The sequence below is a fragment of the Balaenoptera ricei genome, chromosome 3 (assembly GCF_028023285.1).
Source record: "Balaenoptera ricei isolate mBalRic1 chromosome 3, mBalRic1.hap2, whole genome shotgun sequence".
Taxonomy (NCBI): domain Eukaryota; kingdom Metazoa; phylum Chordata; class Mammalia; order Artiodactyla; family Balaenopteridae; genus Balaenoptera; species Balaenoptera ricei.
In genome coordinates, this window is record NC_082641.1 from 174,644,191 (window position 1) to 174,667,042 (window position 22,852).

A 22,852-nucleotide genomic window follows, 5' to 3' on the forward strand; every position below is an offset into this window, starting at 1 on the left:
CCCTCTGCTGGCCGGACTTGGTACCAGACCTGAGTCCGCACCGTCTCTGCCCCTCCCTGCCTCTCCCTCTCTCGTTTCTGTCCCTCTCCATCACTGTCACTGTCTCCCCTAGAGCGCCGACCCACCTGGACTGACCGCCGCCGTCGGGGGCCCCAGGACCGGACGAGTAGCGGGGACGATGCCTGCAGCTTCTCCGGCTTCCGCCCAGCCACGCTAACTGTCACCAACTTCTTTAAGCAGGTGCCGTGGCTCGGGGGTCAGGGGGCTAAGGGAGGGGTGCCCAGGGGCACGGCCCCATTACCCCCCTGTGGCTGCCCGGGCCCCGGGGACCCCAAGCCCCTCGGCCCTGGTTCACCAGGGCGGGTCCCTGCAGGAAGCTGAGCGGCTCAGTGACGAGGACCTCTTCAAGTTCCTGGCTGACATGCGGCGCCCAACATCCCTGCTGCGGCGCCTGCGGCCCGTGACCGGTGCGTGGTGCGCGCCCTAGACGGGACGTGTTACTCACGTAGTCACTCAGCAAACCCACACTGAGCACCTACTGTGCCAGGCCCTGGGGACCATGATAGGCAAAGCCCCGACTTCACGGGTGGACCTTCTAATGGGACCCAGAGATGAGAAACAGAATAAGACAGGACTGTGGTGGTCCAGTGGCTAAGAATCCACGCTTCCACTGCAGGGGGCACAGGTTCGATCCCTGGTTGGGGAAGATCCCGCATGCCGCAAGGTGCGGCCAAAAAAAAAAAGAGTAAATAAGACAGATAGATAGTGGGTCACACGGGGAATGTGGTGGGCAGAGCTGATCAAATATGAGGGCAAGACATGGGAATTGAGAGCATCTTTTGGCCTTAGCACCCGAAGGATAGAGCCACCAGAGGGTATTGTGGGAGAGTCAGAGCCCTGATCCGAAGCCCAGAGAGGTAGGGCCCGGCTCGAGGCTCCCAGGCAGGTGCAAACTGACTACCCCCTCCCCAGCCCAGCTCAAGATTGACATCTCCCCAGCCCCTGAGAACCCCCACTTCTGCCTCTCCCCGGAGCTGCTTCATGTCAAGCCCTACCCAGACCCCAGGGGTCGGCCCACCAAGGAGATCCTGGAGTTCCCCGCCCGTGAGGTCTACGCCCCGCACACCAGCTACAGGTACAGCCTCTGGGGCAGGCGGGCACTTGAATGGGGGCATTCAGGCATCGTGCAAAGTGAGATGCCCTTTCCCCGACACTCACAGACACTGGCCTGAGATGCCACTGCTCTGCTTTAATGGGGGATGGATAGGAATGAAGGGGCGTGTCCTTCCTCCACCCCTCCTCGACGGTCCGTGTCCTCTGCCTGCGTCCCTGCCTGCTTCCGTCTCTGCTCCATGGCCGGAAATGGGGCCCAGCGCCCTGGCCGACCTCAGCAGACAGGCAGCTCCTCCCTGTGCAGGGGCCGCATGGGGCATGGCAGCATCCCTCGGTGCATGACTGGTCCTCAGTTCCACCCAGACAGGCTCAGGCTGGGAGCGCCGCCGTGTGGAGTCTGGGAGGGAGGTGAGGCTCAGCCAAGGCGCAGGGGTCCCCATCCCGCTGCCTGGCACGCCCAACCCCCCACCAGGCACACCTCTCCTGAATCTGTCTCAGCCGCTGCTGCTGTGCCATCATCTCCTGCCTCTGTCGCTGCACGTGGCCCACGAGGGCCCACATGATGTGGCTCTGCTTGTCTGCATGGACCTGTGGGGTCAGGACAGAAACCTCAGCTGGGGGCCGCCTCACCTCCTATCCCTCGACCCCACCCAGACCCCCCTGCTCCCCACTGCATCTGTGTGACCCGACAAGTCACTGCCACTCCTTGGCCTCAACTTCCCCACCTGTAAAATGGGGATGAAACAGGAGTCCCTTTGTGGGGTTGTTATGAGCATGATGTGGATTTTTAGAGGGCATAAAACAGTGCTGGATACGTCATGGGCACTCAAGAAATTCTCTAAATAGTATGCATTTATTGAGTAACTCCCATGTGCCCCACCCCATGCTGAGGATTTTATCTGCACCGAGTCCCTGGCTCTGCTTTGAGACATCAGTTGTCGCCCTTATTTGCAAATAGGGAAACTGAGGTATGGGAAGGGACATGGTTTTGCCCAGAGACACACAGAGTAGAGGCCAGGGTACTGGAAGGCTGACCTTTGGGGGGGGGGGGTCTCTGGGACAAAAGGTTCAGAAATGAGGTCTGGTTGTGAATCAGGGTCTTGACTCCCCCAGGGCTGGGAACCCCTTACCTTTAAGGCCTCAAATTCTTGGCGGGCATGACCCAGCCAAGCGCCTCTCAGCTGGACTTCCATCCGCTTCATTTTCTTCCACAGCACTTGCTGTCCTTGGGCCACTTCCCCCAGCGCCTGGGCTGTGGCTTCTGCCTGCAGCTTGAGACCATCCTCTTCCATCTGATCAATAGATAGTGGATGTTAGTAGGATGACCTACTGGGACTGGCCTGATTTTAACACTGGAAATCCTGTATTCCAGGAACCGCCTCAGTCCTGGGAAAACCTGACAGTTGGTCACCCTAGGCGTAACTCTCCCATAGACTCCTATCCACCCCGCAACACCCCAACTGCAGCGTCTACCTGCATCTCCAGTAGGCTCGCACGTAGCTCCTGGGCTGCATCCTGGCCCTGGCTGACCTCCTGCCCCAGGAGCCCCAGTGCCTGGCCATAGAGGCTCAGGCTGTGCCCGGCCTCTGTCAGCTGTGCCTCCGTGGCCCTGTACACGCCGTTGAGAGCCTGGCTCAGCTGCAGGGCCCCGTGAAAGAGCAGGGTCAACTCCTCCTGCTGTGCCGGCTCCGAGCCGCTCATGGGGGCCACCAGGGCAGGCTGGGCCACCATCGCCAGGGCGCACAGCAGGCGCAGCACGAGCATGGGCATGACTGGGGGGCGGGGGGTGTGGCCACAGCAACACCGCTGCTGCCTTTTATGCCTTAATGCCCCCCTTAACCTCAGGTCAATCGTTAACCGGCCAGCCGGGTGCCCTGTGTTGTGCAAGGGCCTGGCGGTGGCACTACAGTTGCATCAGGCGAATGTCCAGTCGGGCCACGCTGGCATCACGCTGGCTGGGGCTCGGGGCCAGGTGTGGGCTGGGGACACTGGGAGAGGACAGGCCCAGTCCCCGCTGGGAGACCCTACAGCTCCTAGCCTCAGTTTCCCCTCCTGTGGATAGGCATGACAACAATAACGGCAATAACAGTGAGGCTTTTATGAGCTCCAGTGGTTTTCCCAGAGCTGTCCCACTGCTGTTACAGTAGCTGGTCTCATAACCTTCCCACAAGCCTGTGATGCTGGAGTTTTTGTTGGCCTGGTTAAGAGCTAGGGGAGCAGGTACAGATGGGGGAGACTCTCCCAAGGCCACACAGCCTGACTCCAGGACCTCCACGTACCCTGGATCAATGCTAACTGCCATTTGTCTCCCTGGATGACTGTGGGCAAGTGCCTCTGTTTCCCTGTGAAATGGAGTGTGATGTGAGTCCCTGCCCACAGGCTGCTGGTGAGAAATAAATGAGTCATTTCACATCGGCTGCTTAGAACAGAGCCCAACACACCCAGAGCCAGTTGGTGCCACATTAGTGTTTGGTGCAATTATTGACATTTTTGTAATTTAGCATCATTGGTATTACAAAGGCTCAGTTGGGAGGCTTGATGCCCCCATTAGACAGATAGGGAAACTGAGGCCCAGGGGTTGGTTAGGGCTTGAATGGAGTTACCCTGGGGGAGGGAGGCAGAACCCTGACCCCAGCCCAGCCCTTGCCTTCAACTCCAGCCTTGGTTTCCCCACCTGAGAGACACGCCATATAATTCTAGTGGCCTCTCCTGGGGGAAGGGGTGGTCAGGCTCCTGAGCTGGGTGATGGGCAGGTCAGCCTGGGCAGGGCTCAGGCCTGGTGCTGGTTGCCTGGGCTACCTTCTCGGAAGCCTGGCCCTCGGCGCCCATCTGTCCCCTGCCCTCTGCCTCACTGTGTCCCCTCAGTACCCCCAAAGTCCCTCTGTGTTCCCACCCTCTGCCACACCGTTCCCCTTCCTGTGCTCTGAGGGTGCCCATCTGTCCTCCATTCTCTGCCAGTCACATCTCCCGCCTGGTGCCCATACGTGTCCCTGACCCGGCTCTCAGTGCCCCAGTGGTGTGGCCACTGTCCCCCGGCTCTCTGTGCCTCTGACGTGGACATGCCCCTGCCCCCGCAGGAACCTGCTGTACGTGTACCCGCACAGCCTCAACTTCAGCAGCCGCCAGGGCTCCGTGCGCAACCTAACTGTGCGAGTGCAGTACATGGCGGGCGAGGACCCCAGCCAGGCCCTGCCGGTCAGTGGCTGGGCCCAGGGGGAGGCGGGCGGGGTGTCCCCCGCCGGCCCCTCATGCCCCTGCTCCTCCAGGTCATCTTTGGCAAGTCCAGCTGCAGTGAGTTCACCCGCGAGGCCTTCACGCCGGTGGTCTACCATAACAAGTATGTGGGGTCGGGGTGGGGGGACTGATGGGGGTACAGTGGGGCAGGAAGAGGGGCCAGGGTCGGGGGAGGGGGGAGGGTGCCATCTCCCGGAGCGCTAATGCGGGAACCCGAGGCAGAGAGCAGGGACGGTGGGGCCCAGCAGCACTGGGGGACCATGTGGCAGAGGGGGCGGGGCAGGCAAGGGGGAGCCCAGCCCCCAGCAGAACCCCCAGCCTGGCCCTGCCAGGTCCCCTGAATTCTACGAGGAGTTTAAGCTGCGTCTTCCGGCCTGTGTGACCGAGAACCACCACCTGCTCTTCACCTTCTACCACGTCAGCTGCCAGCCCCGGCCAGGCACGGCCCTGGAGACTCCTGTGGGCTTTACTGTGAGCTCCCCTCCACCACTGCCAGCCCGCACCCCCATGCCCAGCCCTCCTGCCCCCTGTCCGGCCCCATACCTGACCCCCAGCCTCTCCCCAGTGGATCCCACTGCTGCAGCACGGCCGCCTGAGGACCGGCCCCTTCTGCCTCCCTGTGTCCGTGGATCAGCCCCCGCCCAGCTACTCCGTGCTCACACCGGACGTACGTGCTCTGGACTCCCTGCCAACTAGCACCCTGTCCCCCATCGGCGCTCCCAAGTCCCCCATTCATGCCCTGCTTTCCTTCCCACCAACACCCCTGGGAGCCTTGTCCTCCATGAGGGCCTCCAGGGCCCCTGCCTGCCTCGTCACACCCACCCCCATTATTAATTCTGTGTGACCTGCTGCCCCCGTGCGTGTCCCTCCCTGTCCTCGACTAGCCCTGCCTCGTTACTGCCCCCTCCCCTGCCTCTGCACTCACTGTTCCATAGTGAGATTCCACTGCCTCTCCGCTGCAGCCCCCCACTTGCAGCCCTGCTTGCCTCCCTGATCACTGTCCCTAGAGCACCCCCTCCCCATGCGAATGTTCTGTCACCCTCCCACATAGCCTTTAATTTGCACCCCGGGGACCTCGAGTCCTCCCATCATGCTATTTCCTGTTCATTCCCTCCAACAACGGTCACCCTGGCTCTCCATTCTCCCGTGAGCATCCCAGGCTTCCGGCCTGCCCAGTGGACCCCCGTAGCGCTCCCCTCCATCTGCCCCCATCTTTGAGCTGGGCGTGGCCCAGGGGCAGGGTGCCCAGTGGCTCCCGCAGGCGGGGCTATGCTCAGGCCACGGTGTCGCCATGGCTGAGGCTGGTGGCCTGAGCGGTGGGGAGGGCCGGCCGGTGCCCACTTGGTGTGTCCCTCCCGCAGGTGGCGCTGCCGGGCATGCGCTGGGTGGATGGCCACAAGGGTGTGTTCAGCGTGGAACTCACGGCTGTGTCCTCTGTGCACCCCCAGGTAAGGGGTGGGGCCAGAGCCCAGGAGTCCGGCCCTGGGGTTGGGCAACAGTTTCCGCTGACAAGGGAGGCCTGGCTTCGGGCCATTGGACATGACTTTGGTCAGTGGGGCCAGGCTCCAGGGAAGCTGCTGACTCAGGCGGGGGCGGCCGTGCCAGTGGCCATCCCGGCTGGAGCTTTGGCCTTTGCGTGGTCTCTCCTCCCCCCACCCCATTTGTCCCTTGCTATTTCTGTGATCACTCCCCATCTTTTCCTTTTCTTCTTGAGCTACCGTCTTGTCCCTTTTCTCATGTATTTTCCATTCGCTGATCCCCAGCCTCGGTGTCCCAGCCTACTCAGCCTCGCACTCGATCCCCTGGGCCCTTTCTGGACTGGGGGCCCTGGCCTCGCCCTGCTCACCCCTGGTCCCCCACCAGGACCCCTACCTGGACAAATTCTTCACCCTGGTGCACGTCCTGGAGGAAGGGGCCTTTCCATTCCGGCTCAAGGATGCCGTGCTCAGCGAGAGCACCGTGGAGCAGGAGCTGCGGGCCAGCCTGGTGGCCCTGCGACTCGCCAGCCCTGAACCCCTTGTCGCCTTCTCCCACCACGTACTGGACAAGCTCGTACGCCTGGTCGTGCGGCCCCCGATCATCGGCGGCCAGATCGGTGAGCGGGCACAGCCTCATACCGTAGTTTCCCCATCTGGAGAATGGGCCTTGGGTCCCCTGGTCCTGGGTGACCTCCCATAGCCCATTTATCTCTCTGGTCTCAGTTTTCCAATCTGAAAAATGGCCCCTCAGTCCCCTAGTCCCCTGACTTTTTGATGGCCACGTGAGCCCCTTGGACCCTGAAGTCTCTTCCCTGGGGAAGTAGGAAGCCCTGGGACCTGGAACTTGACCTCTCCTCTGCCCGGCAGTAAACCTGGGTCGTGTAGCCTTTGAAGCAATGGCTCACGTAGTCAGCCTCGTCCACCGGAGCCTGGAGGCTGCCCAGGACGCCCGTGGTCACTGCCCAGTGCTGGCTGCCTATGTCTACTATGCCTTCCGACTGCCTGGCACGGAGCCCAGCCTCCCAGGTGGTGAGTATTGGTGGGAGACCCTGGGGCACAGGAAATACCTGGGAGCAGAGCATCCCAAGCAAAGGGAAGGGCATGTGCAAAGGTCCTGAGGCTGCACAGGCTTTGGTTGGTTTGGGCAATTTACAGGAGAGAGAGAACTTTTTGCCCCAGCCCCAGGGGTATGGTCTTTGTAAACTTGACTGGCATGTGATTCAGCCAGTCAGCAAGCAGGGACTCAAGCAGAGCTGTCTGGGTTTGAATCTCAGTTCTGCCTACAAGCTCTGTGACTCTGGGCCAGTGACTTTACCTCTCTGGGCCTGTTTTCCCATCTATAAAATGATGATAATAATAGTGCCTCTCACAGGGGTGCTAGTAGTAGTCAATGGCATAGTAATCCATGCAAAATGCTTGGCACACTGAGCGCTCAATAAAGTTGGATATTTTTTCATTTGCTAGATAATTAACAATAAGCACTAACACTTATAACGTGCCAGGCACTGTTCTCAGTGTTTTTCATTCTCCCCAAAATTGCTATGAGGCAGAGCCATTATCACACCCATTTTACAGGTGAAGAACCTAGAGGTTCAGAGAAAGAAAGTGACTTCGCCAAGGGCAGCTGACTGGGAAGGGGCAGGGGCTCATGAGGGCAGGTGGGCAGGGGGCTGAGCATATTCCTGCTCTCATCAGGGGCCCCTCCAGTGACGTTGCAGCCTGCCACTCTGGCCCGTGGCCCGGGCCGCCCCGCAAGCCTCTACCTGGCCCGCTCTAAGAGCATCAGCAGCAGCAACCCTGACCTGGCCGTGGCCCCTGGCTCCGTGGACGACGAGGTCTCCCGCATCCTGGCCAGCAAGGTAGGGCAAGGGGCCCCTGCTCTCTCCAGCCTCAGTGGTCATGGCTGCCAGGTGGGCAGGTGAAAGGTCTCAGTGTTGACAGAGGACAGGAAAGACAGCCAACAGCATGGATGAAGACTTGACCCCGGGTTATTCCCTGGCGGTCCAGTGGTTAGGACTCCAAGCTCTCACTGCCAAGGGTGCGGGTTCAATCCCTGGTCAGGGAACTAAGATCCTGCAAGCCACGCAGCCTGGCCAAAAAAAAAAAAAAAAAAAAAAAAAAAGACTTGACCCTGGACGTTAGGGTTGGGCTCTGGCTGTCACAGATTGGGAGCTGTGACTCGGACTCTTAGGCTGACCCAAGGACGGGTGACTGGATCTTGAAAAGAGAGCACCATGTACATAGCGCAGTGGTGCATTTCCATGTGTACCCTATGCATGTACGTACATGGGGCACGTATATGCACGCACCCCACGCACATGGGAACGCGGGTGCATGTACTCATGCATTCCAGGCACAGAAGTATGCGGGAGGCATATACGTGTGCACCCCATGCACATTTGCGCACACACATATATTCCAGGGTTGCGTGTGGGTGTCCATGTGGGCACACGTGTGGCCCAGGACAGTGAGCACGCTTGGTGTTTCACGCTGGTTTCCCTGCCCTCTGCCCATAGATGCTACCACTTATCCGTGTATCTCCAGGGTATCGACCGCTCACACTCCTGGGTGAATTCTGCTTATGCTCCAGGAGGCAGCAAGGCGGTGCTGCGACGGGCACCCCCTTATTGTGGGGCCGACCCCAGACAGGTGCCCTCCCTGCCTGCCCCTGCACGTGTGTCACCCCACCTCAGCATGAGCTCCTCCCACCTTCTTGGCTGGGGCCGACTAACCTAGGGGGGCTGCCTGGAGGAGGCAGCGGACCCCCTCCTGCCTTTGTTTGGGGCTGTGGAGTGGACGTTGTAGGCAACACAGGGTCATCTTAACCAGCCTTTTGCTGCCACACAGACCACAGCCTCAGGCAGAGACAGAAGGGGCAGGGTGGTATGCAAATAGCATGCAAATGATATGCACATTCAGCCACTCTAACCTCACTGTCCCGCATGGCCTGTTTCTCTCCCTTTCATCCACTCTGTTCGCGAGACTCTCAACTGTCCCCTTGACACGGCAGCCTGAATGATGCCCAGGGGATGGAACTGAACCTCTGGGCTCCCCCACCCCGTTTCAGGCAGAGGGACCCCTGTGGGCAGCTTCCTTTGCTTTGCCCCTTCCTGGGACCTGGTGTGGGGAGGGGCTTTGCCATCAGACCCTGGATCGGGATCAAGTCCTGGCTCTGCTATGGGCTCCCCCTGCGCCCCAGGTTCTGAATTTTCAGAAGTGAAGACTTGCTATTCAGTGCAGTGGTCCGAGCTTGGGAGAGAGTTAGGGCATCACAGGCAAGATTTTGTTGGGGCGATAGATCCTCAACCCAGCCTCATCCCTGAGTTACTGGCTAGTCGGGGAGATAGACACCCATCAAACAAACACATGAATATATAAGTGCAGGGGGTGAAAATACCTGAAAGGAAACGAACTGAAACAGGGCCACCAGCCTCCCTCTGGGTGGTCTGGGGAACCTCTCCCGGGAGGTGACATTTTTGCTGGTACCTGAAGGGTAAGATAGAGCCAGCCAGTGAAGGGTGGGTGTTCCAGATGGAGGGAAGGGCATACGCAGAGGTTGGAACCAAGCTCAGAGGCCCCTGGGCACCAAGGGCTGGATTCCCTGCATACTTGGCCCCGGGCCGTGTTCCAGCTCTGTACCTGTCACCTAGGCAACCTGCATCGCATGGCAGCCAGGGAACTGGTCACAGCACGAGCAGGGGGACTCTTGGACAGTCTTCTAAGATTTGCTGGCAGTCTGGGTTCATGGGCCTTTCCAGTCCCCCCATGTTTTTCACAGGTCTCCCCACCAGTGCCCTCAGTTCTCTGGGGTGTCAGCTGGGCCTGGAAGAGCACATAGGAGGTGACAAGGTGGCAGGAGGGCAGGCATTCCAGGCAGGAGGCGGCAGTGAGGCTGGCCTTTGCAGTAGATGGCCCATCTGACGCGGGCTGAGGAGCCCAGGGCGTGTGGCTGGGACTCTGGGAGCTGGGGGGGGTACCCCACGGCCAAGGCAAGGACCTGGGCAGTTTCCAGGACCGGGCCAGCTCCATCACTGGGTCTCCTCTCCCTGTCAGCGGCCTCACCTGACTAGCAAAGGAGGCGGGGAGAGTGGAGCTTGAGCACCTCATGCCCATTTCACAGATGGGGACACTGAGGCCTGGCAAGGCCCCAGGCAAGGCTGGAGCGGGGCCAGGCCTGGAAACTGGGGCTCTCTTGGCTGCTCCCGCTGCCTCTCATCACCATCTCACCTCCTCTGTCCTTATCTTTCTTTTTCTTCTTTCTCCTCCTCCATCCTCCCTTTAATCCCCTTTGTCTATACTCTACACCCCTGTCTACACTCTTCCTCCTCCACCCTGCTGCCCTCCGCCTCCTCTGTCCATCCCTGGACTCACGGACTCACTCACACTCTCCGCCCTCGTCCCCACTTGGCTCACCTCCTCTGACCACGTTCTCTTCTCCGTCTACACTGATTTTACCCTCCCCACCTCCACTCCTCCCATCTCTTTTCTCTTATCTTTTTCTGCTGGGTCCTGCTCCACCTGACGGGCTCCCGTCCACATTCTTGCCTGTTCCGTTCACCCTGCTTGTCCTCTCCTTACCTGTGTCTTGCTTCTTCTCGTCTCTTCCATCACATTCTTACCCTCTCCATCCGCTCCCACACACTTCTGTCTTTATTAACACGGCTCTCTCCATCCACGTCCCCGCTGTCTGTCCACACGGCCACGTCTTTCCTCCATCCACGCCGACTGTCTCTCTTTCCCATCCGTACCACCTGCACCCACTCTGACCCCCCTCGCCATCCCATCCCCTCGTCATCCCATCATAGGCCATCGACCGCAGCTCTAGCCGAACCTCTTCCTACCTCGAGGGCTCCTCCTCGGCCCCACCAGCCACCCAGCCGAGACCCACTGTGCAGAAGGTAGTGGGAGGCAGGGGGGTGGGTGACTCCATTCTGGGGTCCAGAGCTCCCTTGCCCTCGAGCCCAGCAGGGTCTTCAGAGCCCGGGGAAAGGACACATTGACTCCTCCTGGCCCCTTTCCTCCTGCATGGCCTCTCGCTGCTCTAATCCCAAGCCCTCCAGCTGCATCCTCCCCTGTCACGCCCTCCAGACGGGGGTACGGGGTGGGCTCCTCTGCTCTCTGTGATCCCTGCCCCTGCCCCTGCCCCCAGCTGCTTCACGAGGAGCTGGCCCTGCAGTGGGTGGTCAGCGGCAGTGCCGTGCGCGAGGCTGTCCTGCAGCATGCCTGGTTCTTCTTCCAGCTCATGGTGAGACGCCCTCCTCCCCGCCCAAGAACAAGGGGCCCCCAGGGGAGACTCTCCTTGGGGAGAGAAGCCGCCTGAGAGTGTACCTAAGCCCCCTGAGAAATGGCCCCAAGAGACCCGCACGTAGAGAGAGATAAGAGATGCCTAAGGGAACGTCTCCCTGGAGAGGCCCCCCGAAAGTTAACTGAAACCCCTTCCACAGTGAGAAGGATCCCCCCTACCCACCTTCCCTATAAGACCAGTGAGAGACCCCCAACTAGCAAGGAGGCCTCCCCTGCAAGAGAGAGAAGGAAACTGTTGGGATCAGACTTGAGACACCCCCCAGACTCTTCAAGAGGTGTCTTGAACTATTCCTCCTGACTACAGCCATCCCCCCTCAATCTGGTGGGCCTTCAAGCCCCACCCTCCTACCTACAGTCAGACGTTGACCCCTGGAGACCTGCTCTAGCCCCACCCATACTTTCTCAGCCTCCCACCCCTCTGCCTAGCACCCACTCAAGGCCCCGCCCATGTCTTTCTCAAGCCCCGCCCACAACCTGCAAAGTCCCACCCACAGCTCTCGGGCCCTCCCCACAGCTATCAGGCCCCACTCTCACCCCATAACTACAGGGCTCAAGCCACATCCAGGACCCCTCATGCCCACCTTTAGCCCACTTCAAGCCACCACTCACAGCCCCCCAATCTCTGCTCCCTTCTGGCAGGCCGCCTCCACCCACAGCCCCTCAAGACCCACCCTCCACCCTCTTGCCCCACCCCCAGGTGAAAAGCATGGCGCTGCACCTGCTTCTGGGCCAGAAGCTGGACACACCCCGCAAGCTTCGCTTCCCTGGGCGCTTCCTGGATGACATTGCTGCCCTGGTGGGCTCTGTGGGCCTGGAGGTCATCACCCGCGTCCACAAGGTAAGGGGGAGGGGCCTCCATGGAGGGAGGGTGGGGCAGGGGTGCTTAGGGAGGACACAGAGCCAGCCACACGAGGCATCAGTCCTGTCCAGTGCCTCCTGGCTACAAGACCACAAATCCCATTTGCTGAATCAGTCTGTTCACGCAACATCTATTTCTTAAGCACAACCCTGTGCTGGGAACTAGAGACACAGCAGTGAACAAAACAGACCCAGTTCCTTGCCCTCATGGAGCTAACTTTTAGGGGAAGACTTGAAGGACATGAGGGAGCAATCTATGTGATATCTGGGGGAAAAGCATTCCAGTCAGGGGGTGAACAGCAAGTGCAAAGGCCCTGAGGCAGGACCGTGCCACTGTCAGAGGAGCAGTGAGGAGGTGAGTGGCTGGGGTGAAGTGAACAAAGTGGAGAATGGGAGTTGGTGAAGGCAGAGAGGTGACAGGGCAGATGCATTAGCCCTTAGCACAGTATCAGTATACAGTAAGTACTCAGTAAATGGATGTTGATGTTCTGAGACCTTGATGGTTATCCAGGCCCTGGACCATTAATTCCAGTGCTCACAGAAGCTGGGCAGACAATGATAATAGTAATAAAATTATGCATTTATTGAGCACTTACTATGTACCTAAATACTTTATTTTTATTATTATTTTTAAATTGTATTTATTTATTTTTATTTGCTTATTTTTGGTTGCACTGGGTCTCCATTGCTGTGCGTGGGCTTCCTCTAGCTGCGGCGAGCGGGGGCTACTCTTCATTGCGGTGCACGGGCTTCTCATTGCGGTGTCTTCTCTTGTTGCGGAGCACGGGCTCTAGGCACGCGGGCTTCAGTAGTTGGGGCATGCAGGCTCAGTAGTTGTGGTGCACGGGCTTAGTTGCTCCGCGGCATGTAGGATCTTCCCGGACCAGGGCTCAAACCCATGTCCCCTGCATTGGCAGGTGGATTCTTAACACTGTGCCACCAGGGAAGCCCCTACCTAAATACTTTAGATGGATCACATCATTAAACTCTCCCAACAACTCCATGAAGGTAGTATTATTGTTTCCTCCATTATACTGTTGGAAAAACGGAGGCAAAGAATGACTGAGTAACAACTTGATACCATATAAGTGGGAATGGGCAGAATGGGGATTTGAACCCTCACCACCAGCTTCAGTTGGGGGAGTGGGGCTTATGATGGACCAGAGGGCATGTGGCCAGAGTGTCTGATTTTTAAAGAGAAAGGGGACTTCTGGATTTGATGGGAATTTTCCAGATTTTTGAAATGCTGGTCGGCCCAAGCTGGCCCTTGTGCAATCCCCCACGACCTCTGGGCTGATCTCAAAGGTTTTAACCTTGTTTCACTAGAGCCTCCCCAAGGGCTGGGTTCCCGGAGGCTGATCCAGATTATGAGGAAACCCTCCTCAAAAGGGCTGCAGGGAAGAACAATGCCCTTGAGAAGCACCTTCGTCACAGCGCTGGGGGGGTATCAGTGATGGGCCACAGCGGTTTCATTCCTTCACTTGACATTTATGGAACACCAACTGTATCAGGTTCCATGCACAAGTCTCTGCCCCACTTGAGTACTCGGAGCTCAGGTGGATTTTGTATTTTGTTTCTTTGGGTTGCAGGGAACTGCGGGCCACCGAGGCTAACTTGTGAGGCCAAGAGTAGCTCCCGAAAGCAGGAGAGCAGCTGGGCTTTGAGGCCATAGGAGCCTCCTTCCTTGTCTTTCCTCACACTTGCCAGGTGCTTCCTGCTCCAGGGCCTTTGCACTTACTGTTCCCTCTCTTCAGAATGCCTTTCTTCCCTGGGCTCTTGCTCATCCTTCAGGCTTCTCTTGAAATAGCACCCTGTTAGTTGTCTTTGAAACACATAGAACTATCTGGAATACTCTTATCCCCCATCCCCCACCCCCCATGAGACTGAGAGCTGGACAAGCAGCAGGGACCACGTCTGTCCCGTTCACAAGACTTGGTGCATAATAGATGCTTGTTAAATGATTTCTTAGGGTTTATCAGTTAGGGCAAAGGTTAATTTGCTTGAACATCATCACAAATGGTTTAAATGTGAGCAAAGTTTATTTCTGAGCATAGGTGGGCTACGGGGGGCTCCACAGTGTGGGCCTGGCCATCTCAGTTCATCATGGTACCTGCCACATCAGGCATTACAGGCTATGGAAACCGGAGGACCTGCCCCTTCTGTTTAAGTGGCCACATCATTCCTCTCAAATCCCATTGGCCAGAATATGGTCACATGATTGTTCTCAGCTGCAAGGGAGGCTGGGAAATGTAGTCCCTACCCAGCTCTGAACTCTGAAAAAGCGTCCCAATACCTGTGAGAGGATATGGTGGGGGGTCAGCAGCCAGTCTCTGCCATCTGTGTTGTGTTACTCAAATCTGGTGAGAGAATAAAAAAGAGTGTCCTCAGCAGAGCCGGGTGGAGGGTAGACACTAACTGGGGAAGGGAAGGGCTAGTCGGAGGAGAACAACCAGGAAGCCTGGGAGTCCGGAGCCCAGAGACAAGGGCGTGTCAAGGAGACCCAGGGTGTTCGGGCAGTGACACAGCTCTTAGGGGTCACTGGTGGCCTTGGCGAGAGCCAGGCCAAGGGCAGGGATGGAGGCTTGATGGGGTGAGTGGGCATGGGCTGACAGGCCCTGTGCCCCCAGGACGTGGAGCTGGCCGAGCACCTCAACGCCAGCCTGGCCTTCTTCCTCAGTGATCTGCTGTCCCTGGTGGACCGCGGCTTTGTCTTCAGCCTGGTCCGGGCTCACTACAAGCAGGTAGGGGTGGTCGTGCTGGGAATGGCACACCTGGAGAGACGTGGTAGGAACAACACACCTGCGGAGATGTGGTGGGGACGGCATACCTGTGGGGGACTTGGAGGGGACAGCACACCTGCGGGGACATGGCAGGGGGTGGTGCGGATTGGTGGGCAGAGCAGTGTAATGTCACCCGCTGAACCCTCCCCCGCAGGTGGCCACACGGCTGCAGTCGGCTCCCAACCCGGCGGTGCTGCTGACCCTGCGCATGGACTTCACCCGCATCCTATGCGGCCACGAGCACTATGTGACCCTCAACCTCCCCTGCTGCCCCCTGTCGCCCCCGGCCTCGCCCTCGCCCTCCGTATCTTCCACCACCTCGCAGGTGGGCTGGCCTCACATCTGCTTCCTCTTCTTGACCTATGACCTCTTGCCTTTCAGCCCTTCTTGTGTGGTTCCCTCATCTCTGTCCATTTCGCAATAGGCCACTGCCCAGGGGACTGACCCCTTACCTCTGACCCTTCACCTCTGACCCTGCATTCTCAGCAGTTTCCTGGGAGGACCAACTTCTGATTTCTCACCCCTAAATCCTAACTCCCAGACTGGCATTCCATCTGCCATTTCTCAAACCTCTGACTTTGGACCCTGTGCCCTGTCATCTCACAGATGAGTTAACCCTAACCTCTCACCTCTGACCCTTGGCCCCTGGTCCCTTGCTTTGTCCCCCTCTCCAGAGCTCCACCTTTTCCAGCCAGGCCCCAGACCCCAAGGTGATCAGCATGTTCGAGCTGAGTGGGTCGTTCCGGCAGCAGCACTTCCTGGCTGGGCTCCTGCTGACGGAACTGGCCCTGGCCCTGGATCCTGAGGCCGAGGGGTGAGCACAGGCCCTGCCTGGCCGTGGGGCGGGAGGAAGGTCCAGGAGGCACGTCCACTCTGTCCTGAGCACCTCACTACCCCACAGGGCGTCCCTGCTGCACAAGAAGGCCATCAGTGCTGTCCACAGCCTGCTCTGTGGCCATGATGCTGACCCCCGCTACGCCGAGGCCACTGTGAAGGCCCGGGTGGCCGAGCTCTACCTGCCACTGCTGTCACTGGCGCGGGACACACTGCCACGGCTGCACGACTTTGCTGGTCAGCAGGGCAAGGCGGGGTGCGGTCCCACGATCTGGGGGCCTGATTGATCCCACAAGGCTCAGATCGGGAAAGGTGGGCGAGCCTGTTAGGAGTAAAAACGTGGGTGTTAGGATCAGAGGAGTGGGTTCAAGTCCTGCTGTGGGGCCCCAAGAAAGCCATTAACCTCTCTGAGCCTCAGGTTTATCACCTGTAAAATGGAGACAGTGGTAGCACCAACTACTTCCTAGGATTATGTGAAAATCTGAGGACGTGTAGTACTGGGATATTGTCAGCGTGCAATAAATGGGAGATGAATTATCTTCTAGAAAGAGGTGTGAGGAGGGAAAGGTGGGGAACATCAGTTGGAGCCCTGTGTTCATTCATTTATATGCACATTCATTGGCACCACTGATGGATAAGTGTGTTCAGTGGTTGGAAACACAGACCGGGGATTGGTGGGTTGATCCCCTTCATCATTCAGGGGAAACTCTCAGCTGTTATCTCTTGAATTTTTTTTTTCTGCCTCGTTTTCTCTCTTCTCTCCTCCTGAGACTCCAATTACACGTATGTTAGACCTTTATGATCATGTTACAAGTGTCAGCTGTGCTCTGTTCTGTTTTTCATTCTGTTTGCACCCTGTGCTTGAGTGGGGAAACTTTCTATTCACATGTGTTTGAGCTCACTACTTCTGTCTTCTGCTGTGTCTGGTCTTCTATTAATCCCCTCCATTGAGTTCTGAATTTCAAATTTTATATTTTCCAGTTGTAAATTTTGATTTTGTTGTTGTTGTAGATTCTAGTTCTCTGCTGAAATTCTCCATTTTTTAACCCATGTTTGTGCATCTTTTTTATTTTTTATTTTAAAGTTTTGCTCACTTCAACATTTGATCATTTCTGTGCCTGCTTCTATTGTCTTTTCTCCCTTATCAGTCACCTTTTCCTGCCTCTTCACATCTTCTGATTTTTTATTGCATTTTGGACATTGCATGTAAAAGGACCATCAGGACTGAAGCAATGTCATCTTTTCCCAGTGAGCATTCCCCTTTCTCTCTCTTAGGCAGCTAGGATAAGGGGCTGATCACCTCAATCCAGTCAGGAATTCAGCTAGGTTAAACTGGGCTGGAGCTTTAGTAAAACTCAGTTGACTTTGACCTTTTATTTCAAGACTCTCTGGGGTGAAACCTGTTCTGTATTTGTTGGCAGCAACTCTCTCTCTGATGAGACTGTGTTTTTTTGGGAGGAGGGAGTGGAGACAGTACTCTTTTAAGATCAGAGATTTTTTTTTTTTTGGCTGTGTTGTGTCTTCGTTGCTGCGCATGGGCTTTCTGTAGTTGCAGCGAGCGGGGGCCACTCTTCGTTGCGGTGCGCGGGCTTCTTATTGTAGTGGCTTCTCTTGTTGCGGAGCACAGGCTTTAGGCGTGTAGGCTTCAGTAGTTGCAGCACCCAGGCTCAGTAGTTGCGGCACATGGGCCCTAGAGCACACGGGCTTCAGTAGTTGTGGCATGTGGGCTCTAGAGCACAGGCTCAGTAGTTGTGGCGTACGGGCCTAGTTGCTCCGTGGCATGTGGGAATCTTCCTGGACCGGGGATTGAACCTGTGTCCCCTGCATTGGCAGGTGGATTCTTAACCACTGTACCACCAGGGAAGTCCAAGATCAGAGATTTTGGAACCAGACTGTTTAGATTAAAATCCTAGCTCTACCATTTACCTGCTGTGTGACCCCAGGAAAGTAACTTAACCTCTCTGTGCCTCAGTTTCTTCTTCCAAAGAGTAAGGGTGATAAAAGTACTTATCTCATAGGGTTGTTTTGCAGAGTAAGAGTTAATATTGTTAAAGTGCTTAGAGCAGCACCTGACACAGGAAATGCTATGTAAGCGCCAGTTGGTGCCATAATAATAGCAGCAGCATTTATTATTGTGGTTGTCACCGTTGCCATCATCATCATCATCATCATCTTTACAATGACTGCTCCTGTGCACCAGGCCATGTTCTAAGTGTTGAGTTTAGAGTGCAGAGCAGATATAGTCCAGGCCTTTGTGGATCTTAGAAACAGTTGCATGATGAATGTATCTAATTACAAGTACAATAAGTGAGCTCTGGGAGTCAATAACTAGAGACTCAACCCTGGTCTGGGGGGTGGAATCAGGGAAGGCTTCCCTGAGGAGGTGACCTGTGAGCTGAAATCTGAGACAGAGACAGCACTTAACCACGGTCTCATTCTTTTCTCCCTCCAGAGGGTCCAGGTCAGCGGTCAAGACTGGCTTCTATGCTCGACTCAGACACAGAAGGGGAAGGGGACATAGGAGGCACCATCAACCCCTCAGTGGCCATGGCCATCGCTGGTGGCCCCCTGGCCCCTGGCTCCCGGGCCAGCATCTCGCAGGGCCCAGCGACAGTGAGTACCAGCCTTGTCCCCAGAGACCCCATCCAACATTTGATTGTTTTTGTGCCTGCGTCTAATGTCTTTTCTCCCTTATCAATCACGTCTTCCTGCCTCTTCACTTGTCTTGTGATTTTTTTGTTGTATTTTGGACATTGTGTGTCCGATAACCTGGTAATGGAATTTATGCAGTGAAGTATCAATCGGCCAGTTCTCATCTTAATATGGAGAAAAATGAAAGTCACCTCTCTCCCTTCTGAGTGCCCTGTCCCCTCTCTGTCCCCAGGCTGCTCGCTCAGGCTGTGCCCTCTCTGCCGAGTCTAGCCGGACCTTGCTGGTGTGTGTGCTATGGGTCTTGAAGAATGCTGAGCCAGCCCTGCTGCAGCGCTGGGCTGCGGACCTGGCCCTCCCTCAGCTGGGTCGTCTCTTGGACTTGCTGTACCTCTGTCTGGCTGCCTTTGAATACAAGGTTCGAGGGGTGGGCAGGGGACTGGGGTATAGGAGGCAGGTTGCGGATGCATGTGGGGCCTTCGGGTGCCATAGGCTGGGTGTGAAGGAGTGGACCGTTATCGGTTTCTGGGGAGAAAGGGGTGGACTGTTTCTGTGCTGAGCCAATGTGAAAAGGGAGAATTTCCTTCATGAACAGAATTTGGGACGCACCGAGAGCTTGCTATAGAGTGGAGAACTGTGTCTTCAAACACAAGAGCCCTGGAGGTTGGGAAGGGCCAGAAGAAGCAGGACCAGGTTAGCCCACAGAAAAAGGCAGAGTCAACCTCGAACTTATTCTCTGTCCTTGCAGGGGAAAAAGGCCTTTGAACGTATCAACAGTCTCACGTTCAAGAAATCACTGGACATGAAGGCCCGGCTGGAGGAAGCTATCTTGGGCACCATCGGAGCCCGACAGGAGATGGTGCGACGGAGCCGTGGTGAGAGGGAGATGTACCCCATGCACGTCCCTACCCGGTGCCTCCCAACCTTTGTACCAGGGGCCCCGAGACGGGGACCATCTCTGCCTCTATTTGGCTTACTTTTCCCAGAAGGAAGTCCACACGTTATCCCCATACACGTGGGTGTCTGTGTTCCCTGTTCACGTCTAACTGCATCCACTCCGCAAGCATCCACGTCACCCAGTGTCCTCACAGGGATCCCATGTGTGTGGGATCCATTCTCATGGTCACGTGTGTCTTTATGTTTTTGCACATCTGTGAACATGCACCTGTGTGTCTCAGAGAGGAGCCCATTTGGGAACCAGGAGAATGTACGCTGGCGGAAGAGCGTCACACACTGGAGACAAACCTCGGACCGTGTGGACAAGTGGGTGTGGGCAGGAAGTAGTTTGCTGGGGTTAGACCAATTTCCAGAGAACTGGCGCTCCCCCCAGGGCAGCTGAGGGAGGGGAAAGACCTCAGCCGTGGGGTGGAGTCTGGCCCTGAGAGGCCCCCTCAATCCCTCCTGTCCCCTCCAGGACCAAGGATGAAATGGAACACGAGGCCTTGGTGGATGGGAACTTGGCAACCGAGGCAAGCCTGGTGGTTCTGGATACACTGGAGATCATCGTGCAGGTAGGGCTTGATCCAGCATCTCCCTCACCTCTGACCCCACTACAGGGCCTTGTGATCTCTGACTCCAGAATCCTTCTCCTTCCCTGACTCCATAACCACCCCAGTCTCTAACAGCTGGATTTCTGGCCCCCCAGACGGTGATGCTGTCAGAGGCCCGGGAGAGTATCTTGGGCGCGGTACTAAAGGTTGTGTTGTACAGTCTGGGCAGTGCCCAGAGTGCCCTCTTCTTGCAGCATGGCCTGGCCACACAGCGGGCCCTGGTATCCAAGGTGAGTACCTCTGACAGCCACACTTCTTAAGAGTAACAGTCACAGCCCATTCATTGAGCGACTGTTGTGTGCTCAGCAACTCCATGAGGCAGACACTCACTCCTTAGCTACAGTTTGCAGAGGAGGGAACCGAGGATCAGAGTGGCAGAGTTACTCACCCGGAGTCACACAGTAAGGGCTTAAACCCAGGTCTGACGCCAAAACCTGCTGGGCTTGGCCAGAGAAGGCAGAACACAGACCGATGCTTCTGCCCATGTCCCCATCGGGGACCTTCTGAGCCAGAACGGGGAGGGGCTGACTGGTGTCTGTCCCGCCCTGGGGGCCAGTTCCCAGAGCTGCTGTTTGAGGAGGACACGGAGCTGTGTGCTGACCTCTGCTTGAGGCTCCTGCGACACTGCGGGAGCCGCATCAGCGCCATCCGTACGCACGCCAGCGCCTCCCTCTACCTCCTCATGCGCCAGAATTTCGAGATTGGCAACGTAAGTGGGGGTGTGGGGGGTGTGATCTGTGGCTCTGGGGAGGGTGGCCGACTAGGGGTCTTGACGCGATAGACGCAGGGCAGGAGGGGAGAGGGGTGAAGTCAGCGGGTCGAGCAGGCTCTGGTGTGAGGGTCCGAGGTCCACAGTCAGGCGTGCTCTTCCTCCCCGGCCCACCCAGAACTTTGCCCGCGTGAAGATGCAAGTGACCATGTCGCTTTCATCCCTGGTGGGGACAACGCAGAACTTCAGCGAAGATCACCTGCGACGTTCACTCAAGACCATCCTCACCTATGCCGAGGAGGATGTGGGGCTGCGGGACAGCACCTTTGCTGAGCAGGTGACCCCGCCGGACCCCCGCCCCACCTTCCGCAGCCAGGGTCTTTGCCCTGCCATGCTTGACCCCTGACCCCACCACCTCGGCTCTGTCACTCCTGGCCAATCCCCCGCTCCAGGTCCAGGACCTGATGTTCAACTTGCACATGATCCTGACTGACACGGTGAAGATGAAGGAGCATCAGGAGGACCCGGAAATGCTCATTGACCTCATGTACAGGTGAGGAGGGCCGGTTGGAACCTTCCGCCATTCACAGACAGGTGAGGGGAGAGGAGGTGGTGAGCGTACAGGTAATAAGAGAGACAAGTAAGGAGGGACAAGTGAAGAGGGACCAGGAGAGGAGACACGTGAAGATGACCAAGTGAGAGGGCAGACAGGTGAGGGGCCAGGTGAGCAGACAGGTGAATGGAGAGGTGAGCACACAGGTGAGGGCAGGTAAATGAGCAAGTAAAAATGGTGCCAGATGAACATACAGATGAGGATGACAGTGGAGCACAAGAATAAGTGAGGGGGACAGGTGGGAGAGACAGGTGAGGTGCTAACCCATGAAGGGGTGACAGATTAGGGGAACAAGTGATTTGGAGGAGAGTGAAGGGTATTTAGTAAGAAACTGGGGAGTGGGAGATGGGGGCCCAGGTGATGGAGACAGGGAAGGCAGGGGGCACACGGAAGGGATGGGCCTGGGCAGACCCCACTCTGGGTCTGGGCTGGGGCAGACCCAGAGTGACACTTGTGGGGGTAATGAAGAGATGGACAGGTAAGGAGTGGGATAAGTTAGGAGACAGGTGAATGGGGGTAAAGGTGAGGAGATTGGCTGGGGCAGATGGGTGGGGTCACAGGTGAAGGGGATGGACAAGTGAGGGGTGAGCAGGGGGGCAAGGGGAGTCTCCATCCTCCTCACATCCCCCCTCACCTGGGTTCTAGGATTGCCCGGGGCTACCAGGGCTCCCCAGACCTGCGGCTGACATGGCTGCAGAACATGGCGGGGAAGCACGCGGAGCTGGGCAACCACGCGGAGGCTGCGCAGTGCATGGTTCACGCGGCCGCCCTGGTGGCCGAGTACCTCGCTCTGCTGGAGGACAGCCGCCACCTGCCTGTGGGCTGCGTTTCCTTCCAGGTGAGCGGCGGGGATGGGGGGACGGGGGGTGGGGTCGTGGCGGGCAGGGGGTGGCACACGCGGGCCGAGGACCAGGCTCTGACGCCACCTCCCACCCCAGAACATCTCGTCCAACGTGCTGGAGGAGTCCGCCATCTCTGACGACATCCTGTCGCCTGATGAGGAGGGCTTCTGTTCCGGGAAGCACTTCACGGAGCTGGGGCTGGTGGGGCTGCTGGAACAGGCGGCCGCCTACTTCACCATGGTGAGGCCTGGGGCTGGGGCGGCATCGTGCATCTGCTGATGGGCCTGATACCCGCTCCCGGAGACGCAAGGTGAAGCTGCTGCCCGGACCCTTTCTGGGCAGGTGATTTGTGGAGGAGAAGGATTGGGATCCCTCAGAGGCCCCGTTACCTGCCTTTCTCCCCATAAAACCCTTGACACATGGTCTGGATATAATAAGCCTTGAATATATTCAGTTACCGTTTTAAATTCTTTTTTTTTTTTTTTTTTTTCTTTTTTTGCCACACCATGTGGCTTTGCAGGATCTTAGTTACCCAACTAAGGGGATTGAACCCGGGCCCCCCTGCAGTGAGAGTGTGGAGTCCTAACTACTGGACCACTAGGGAATTCCCTAAAGTTCTTTTTTGTTATAAAAAATTTCAAGAACACATAAAAGAAAGTTGTATCCCCACCACCCCCCATACCCAGCACTCAAATTCAGTGACCACCTATATTTACCATCCTGTTTCAGTTCTTTGCATCAAGCCTTCTTTTTTTTTTCCTTTTTTTCTAAAGGTTTTTTTTTTTTTTTAATATTGTTTTTATTATTATGATCAGTTCGCTGGAGTCTCAGAGACAGAGGCCTTGGGAATAAGCCAGATGGTATACACAGACCTCTAACAGTCAGCAA

The 22,852-nt window shown here is 57.0% G+C and overlaps 2 protein-coding genes across 15 annotated transcripts in view; one reads left to right on the plus strand and one right to left on the minus strand.

Annotated features, from left to right (window-relative positions):
• The window catches only part of DOCK6 (dedicator of cytokinesis 6), a 42,602-nt gene that overhangs the window by 14,983 nt on the left and 4,767 nt on the right, over window positions 1-22,852 (plus strand). For 3 of the 14 annotated variants that reach the window (XM_059918373.1, XM_059918379.1, XM_059918380.1), the window contains 30 exons: window positions 113-240; window positions 374-467; window positions 973-1,135; window positions 4,191-4,308; window positions 4,380-4,450; window positions 4,680-4,818; window positions 4,913-5,014; window positions 5,709-5,795; window positions 6,211-6,442; window positions 6,693-6,854; window positions 7,521-7,684; window positions 8,370-8,474; window positions 10,631-10,723; window positions 10,975-11,070; window positions 11,827-11,967; window positions 14,615-14,728; window positions 14,922-15,092; window positions 15,442-15,581; window positions 15,669-15,838; window positions 18,054-18,214; window positions 18,486-18,668; window positions 18,999-19,125; window positions 19,429-19,513; window positions 19,665-19,761; window positions 19,866-20,030; window positions 20,357-20,509; window positions 20,688-20,846; window positions 20,962-21,062; window positions 21,768-21,960; window positions 22,061-22,204. In XM_059918373.1, coding sequence (XP_059774356.1) covers window positions 113-240; window positions 374-467; window positions 973-1,135; window positions 4,191-4,308; window positions 4,380-4,450; window positions 4,680-4,818; window positions 4,913-5,014; window positions 5,709-5,795; window positions 6,211-6,442; window positions 6,693-6,854; window positions 7,521-7,684; window positions 8,370-8,474; window positions 10,631-10,723; window positions 10,975-11,070; window positions 11,827-11,967; window positions 14,615-14,728; window positions 14,922-15,092; window positions 15,442-15,581; window positions 15,669-15,838; window positions 18,054-18,214; window positions 18,486-18,668; window positions 18,999-19,125; window positions 19,429-19,513; window positions 19,665-19,761; window positions 19,866-20,030; window positions 20,357-20,509; window positions 20,688-20,846; window positions 20,962-21,062; window positions 21,768-21,960; window positions 22,061-22,204 — 4,058 coding nt within the window. Of the gene's footprint in view, window positions 1-112; window positions 241-373; window positions 468-972; window positions 1,136-4,190; window positions 4,309-4,379; window positions 4,451-4,679; window positions 4,819-4,912; window positions 5,015-5,708; window positions 5,796-6,210; window positions 6,443-6,692; window positions 6,855-7,520; window positions 7,685-8,341; window positions 8,475-10,630; window positions 10,724-10,974; window positions 11,071-11,826; window positions 11,968-14,614; window positions 14,729-14,921; window positions 15,093-15,441; window positions 15,582-15,668; window positions 15,839-18,053; window positions 18,215-18,485; window positions 18,669-18,998; window positions 19,126-19,428; window positions 19,514-19,664; window positions 19,762-19,865; window positions 20,031-20,356; window positions 20,510-20,687; window positions 20,847-20,961; window positions 21,063-21,767; window positions 21,961-22,060; window positions 22,205-22,852 lie in introns of those variants that run through there. The other 11 variants (XM_059918374.1, XM_059918375.1, XM_059918377.1 and 8 more) reach the window with 11 other exon arrangements.
• ANGPTL8 (angiopoietin like 8) lies at window positions 1,261-2,898 on the minus strand. The gene is made up of 4 exons (XM_059918383.1): window positions 2,587-2,898; window positions 2,244-2,405; window positions 1,592-1,701; window positions 1,261-1,510 (listed from the first exon to the last, which is right to left on the minus strand). Exons 1-4 carry the CDS (start codon window positions 2,881-2,883, stop codon window positions 1,483-1,485), a joined length of 597 nt encoding a protein of 198 aa, XP_059774366.1. The 5' UTR covers window positions 2,884-2,898; the 3' UTR covers window positions 1,261-1,482.

Bases quoted from the DNA above. Each gene is read 5' to 3' on its own strand.
- ANGPTL8 (XM_059918383.1), bottom strand. From the start codon at position 2,883: ATGCCCATGCTCGTGCTGCGCCTGCTGTGCGCCCTGGCGATGGTGGCC. The intron at 2,406-2,586 runs GTAGACGCTGCA...TCTATTGATCAG, and splicing joins CGAGCCTACTGGAGATGCAG to ATGGAAGAGGATGGTCTCAA. The intron at 1,511-1,591 runs GTGTGCCTGGTG...CCTCCCTCCCAG, and splicing joins CTGAGACAGATTCAGGAGAG to ACTCCACACGGCGGCGCTCC.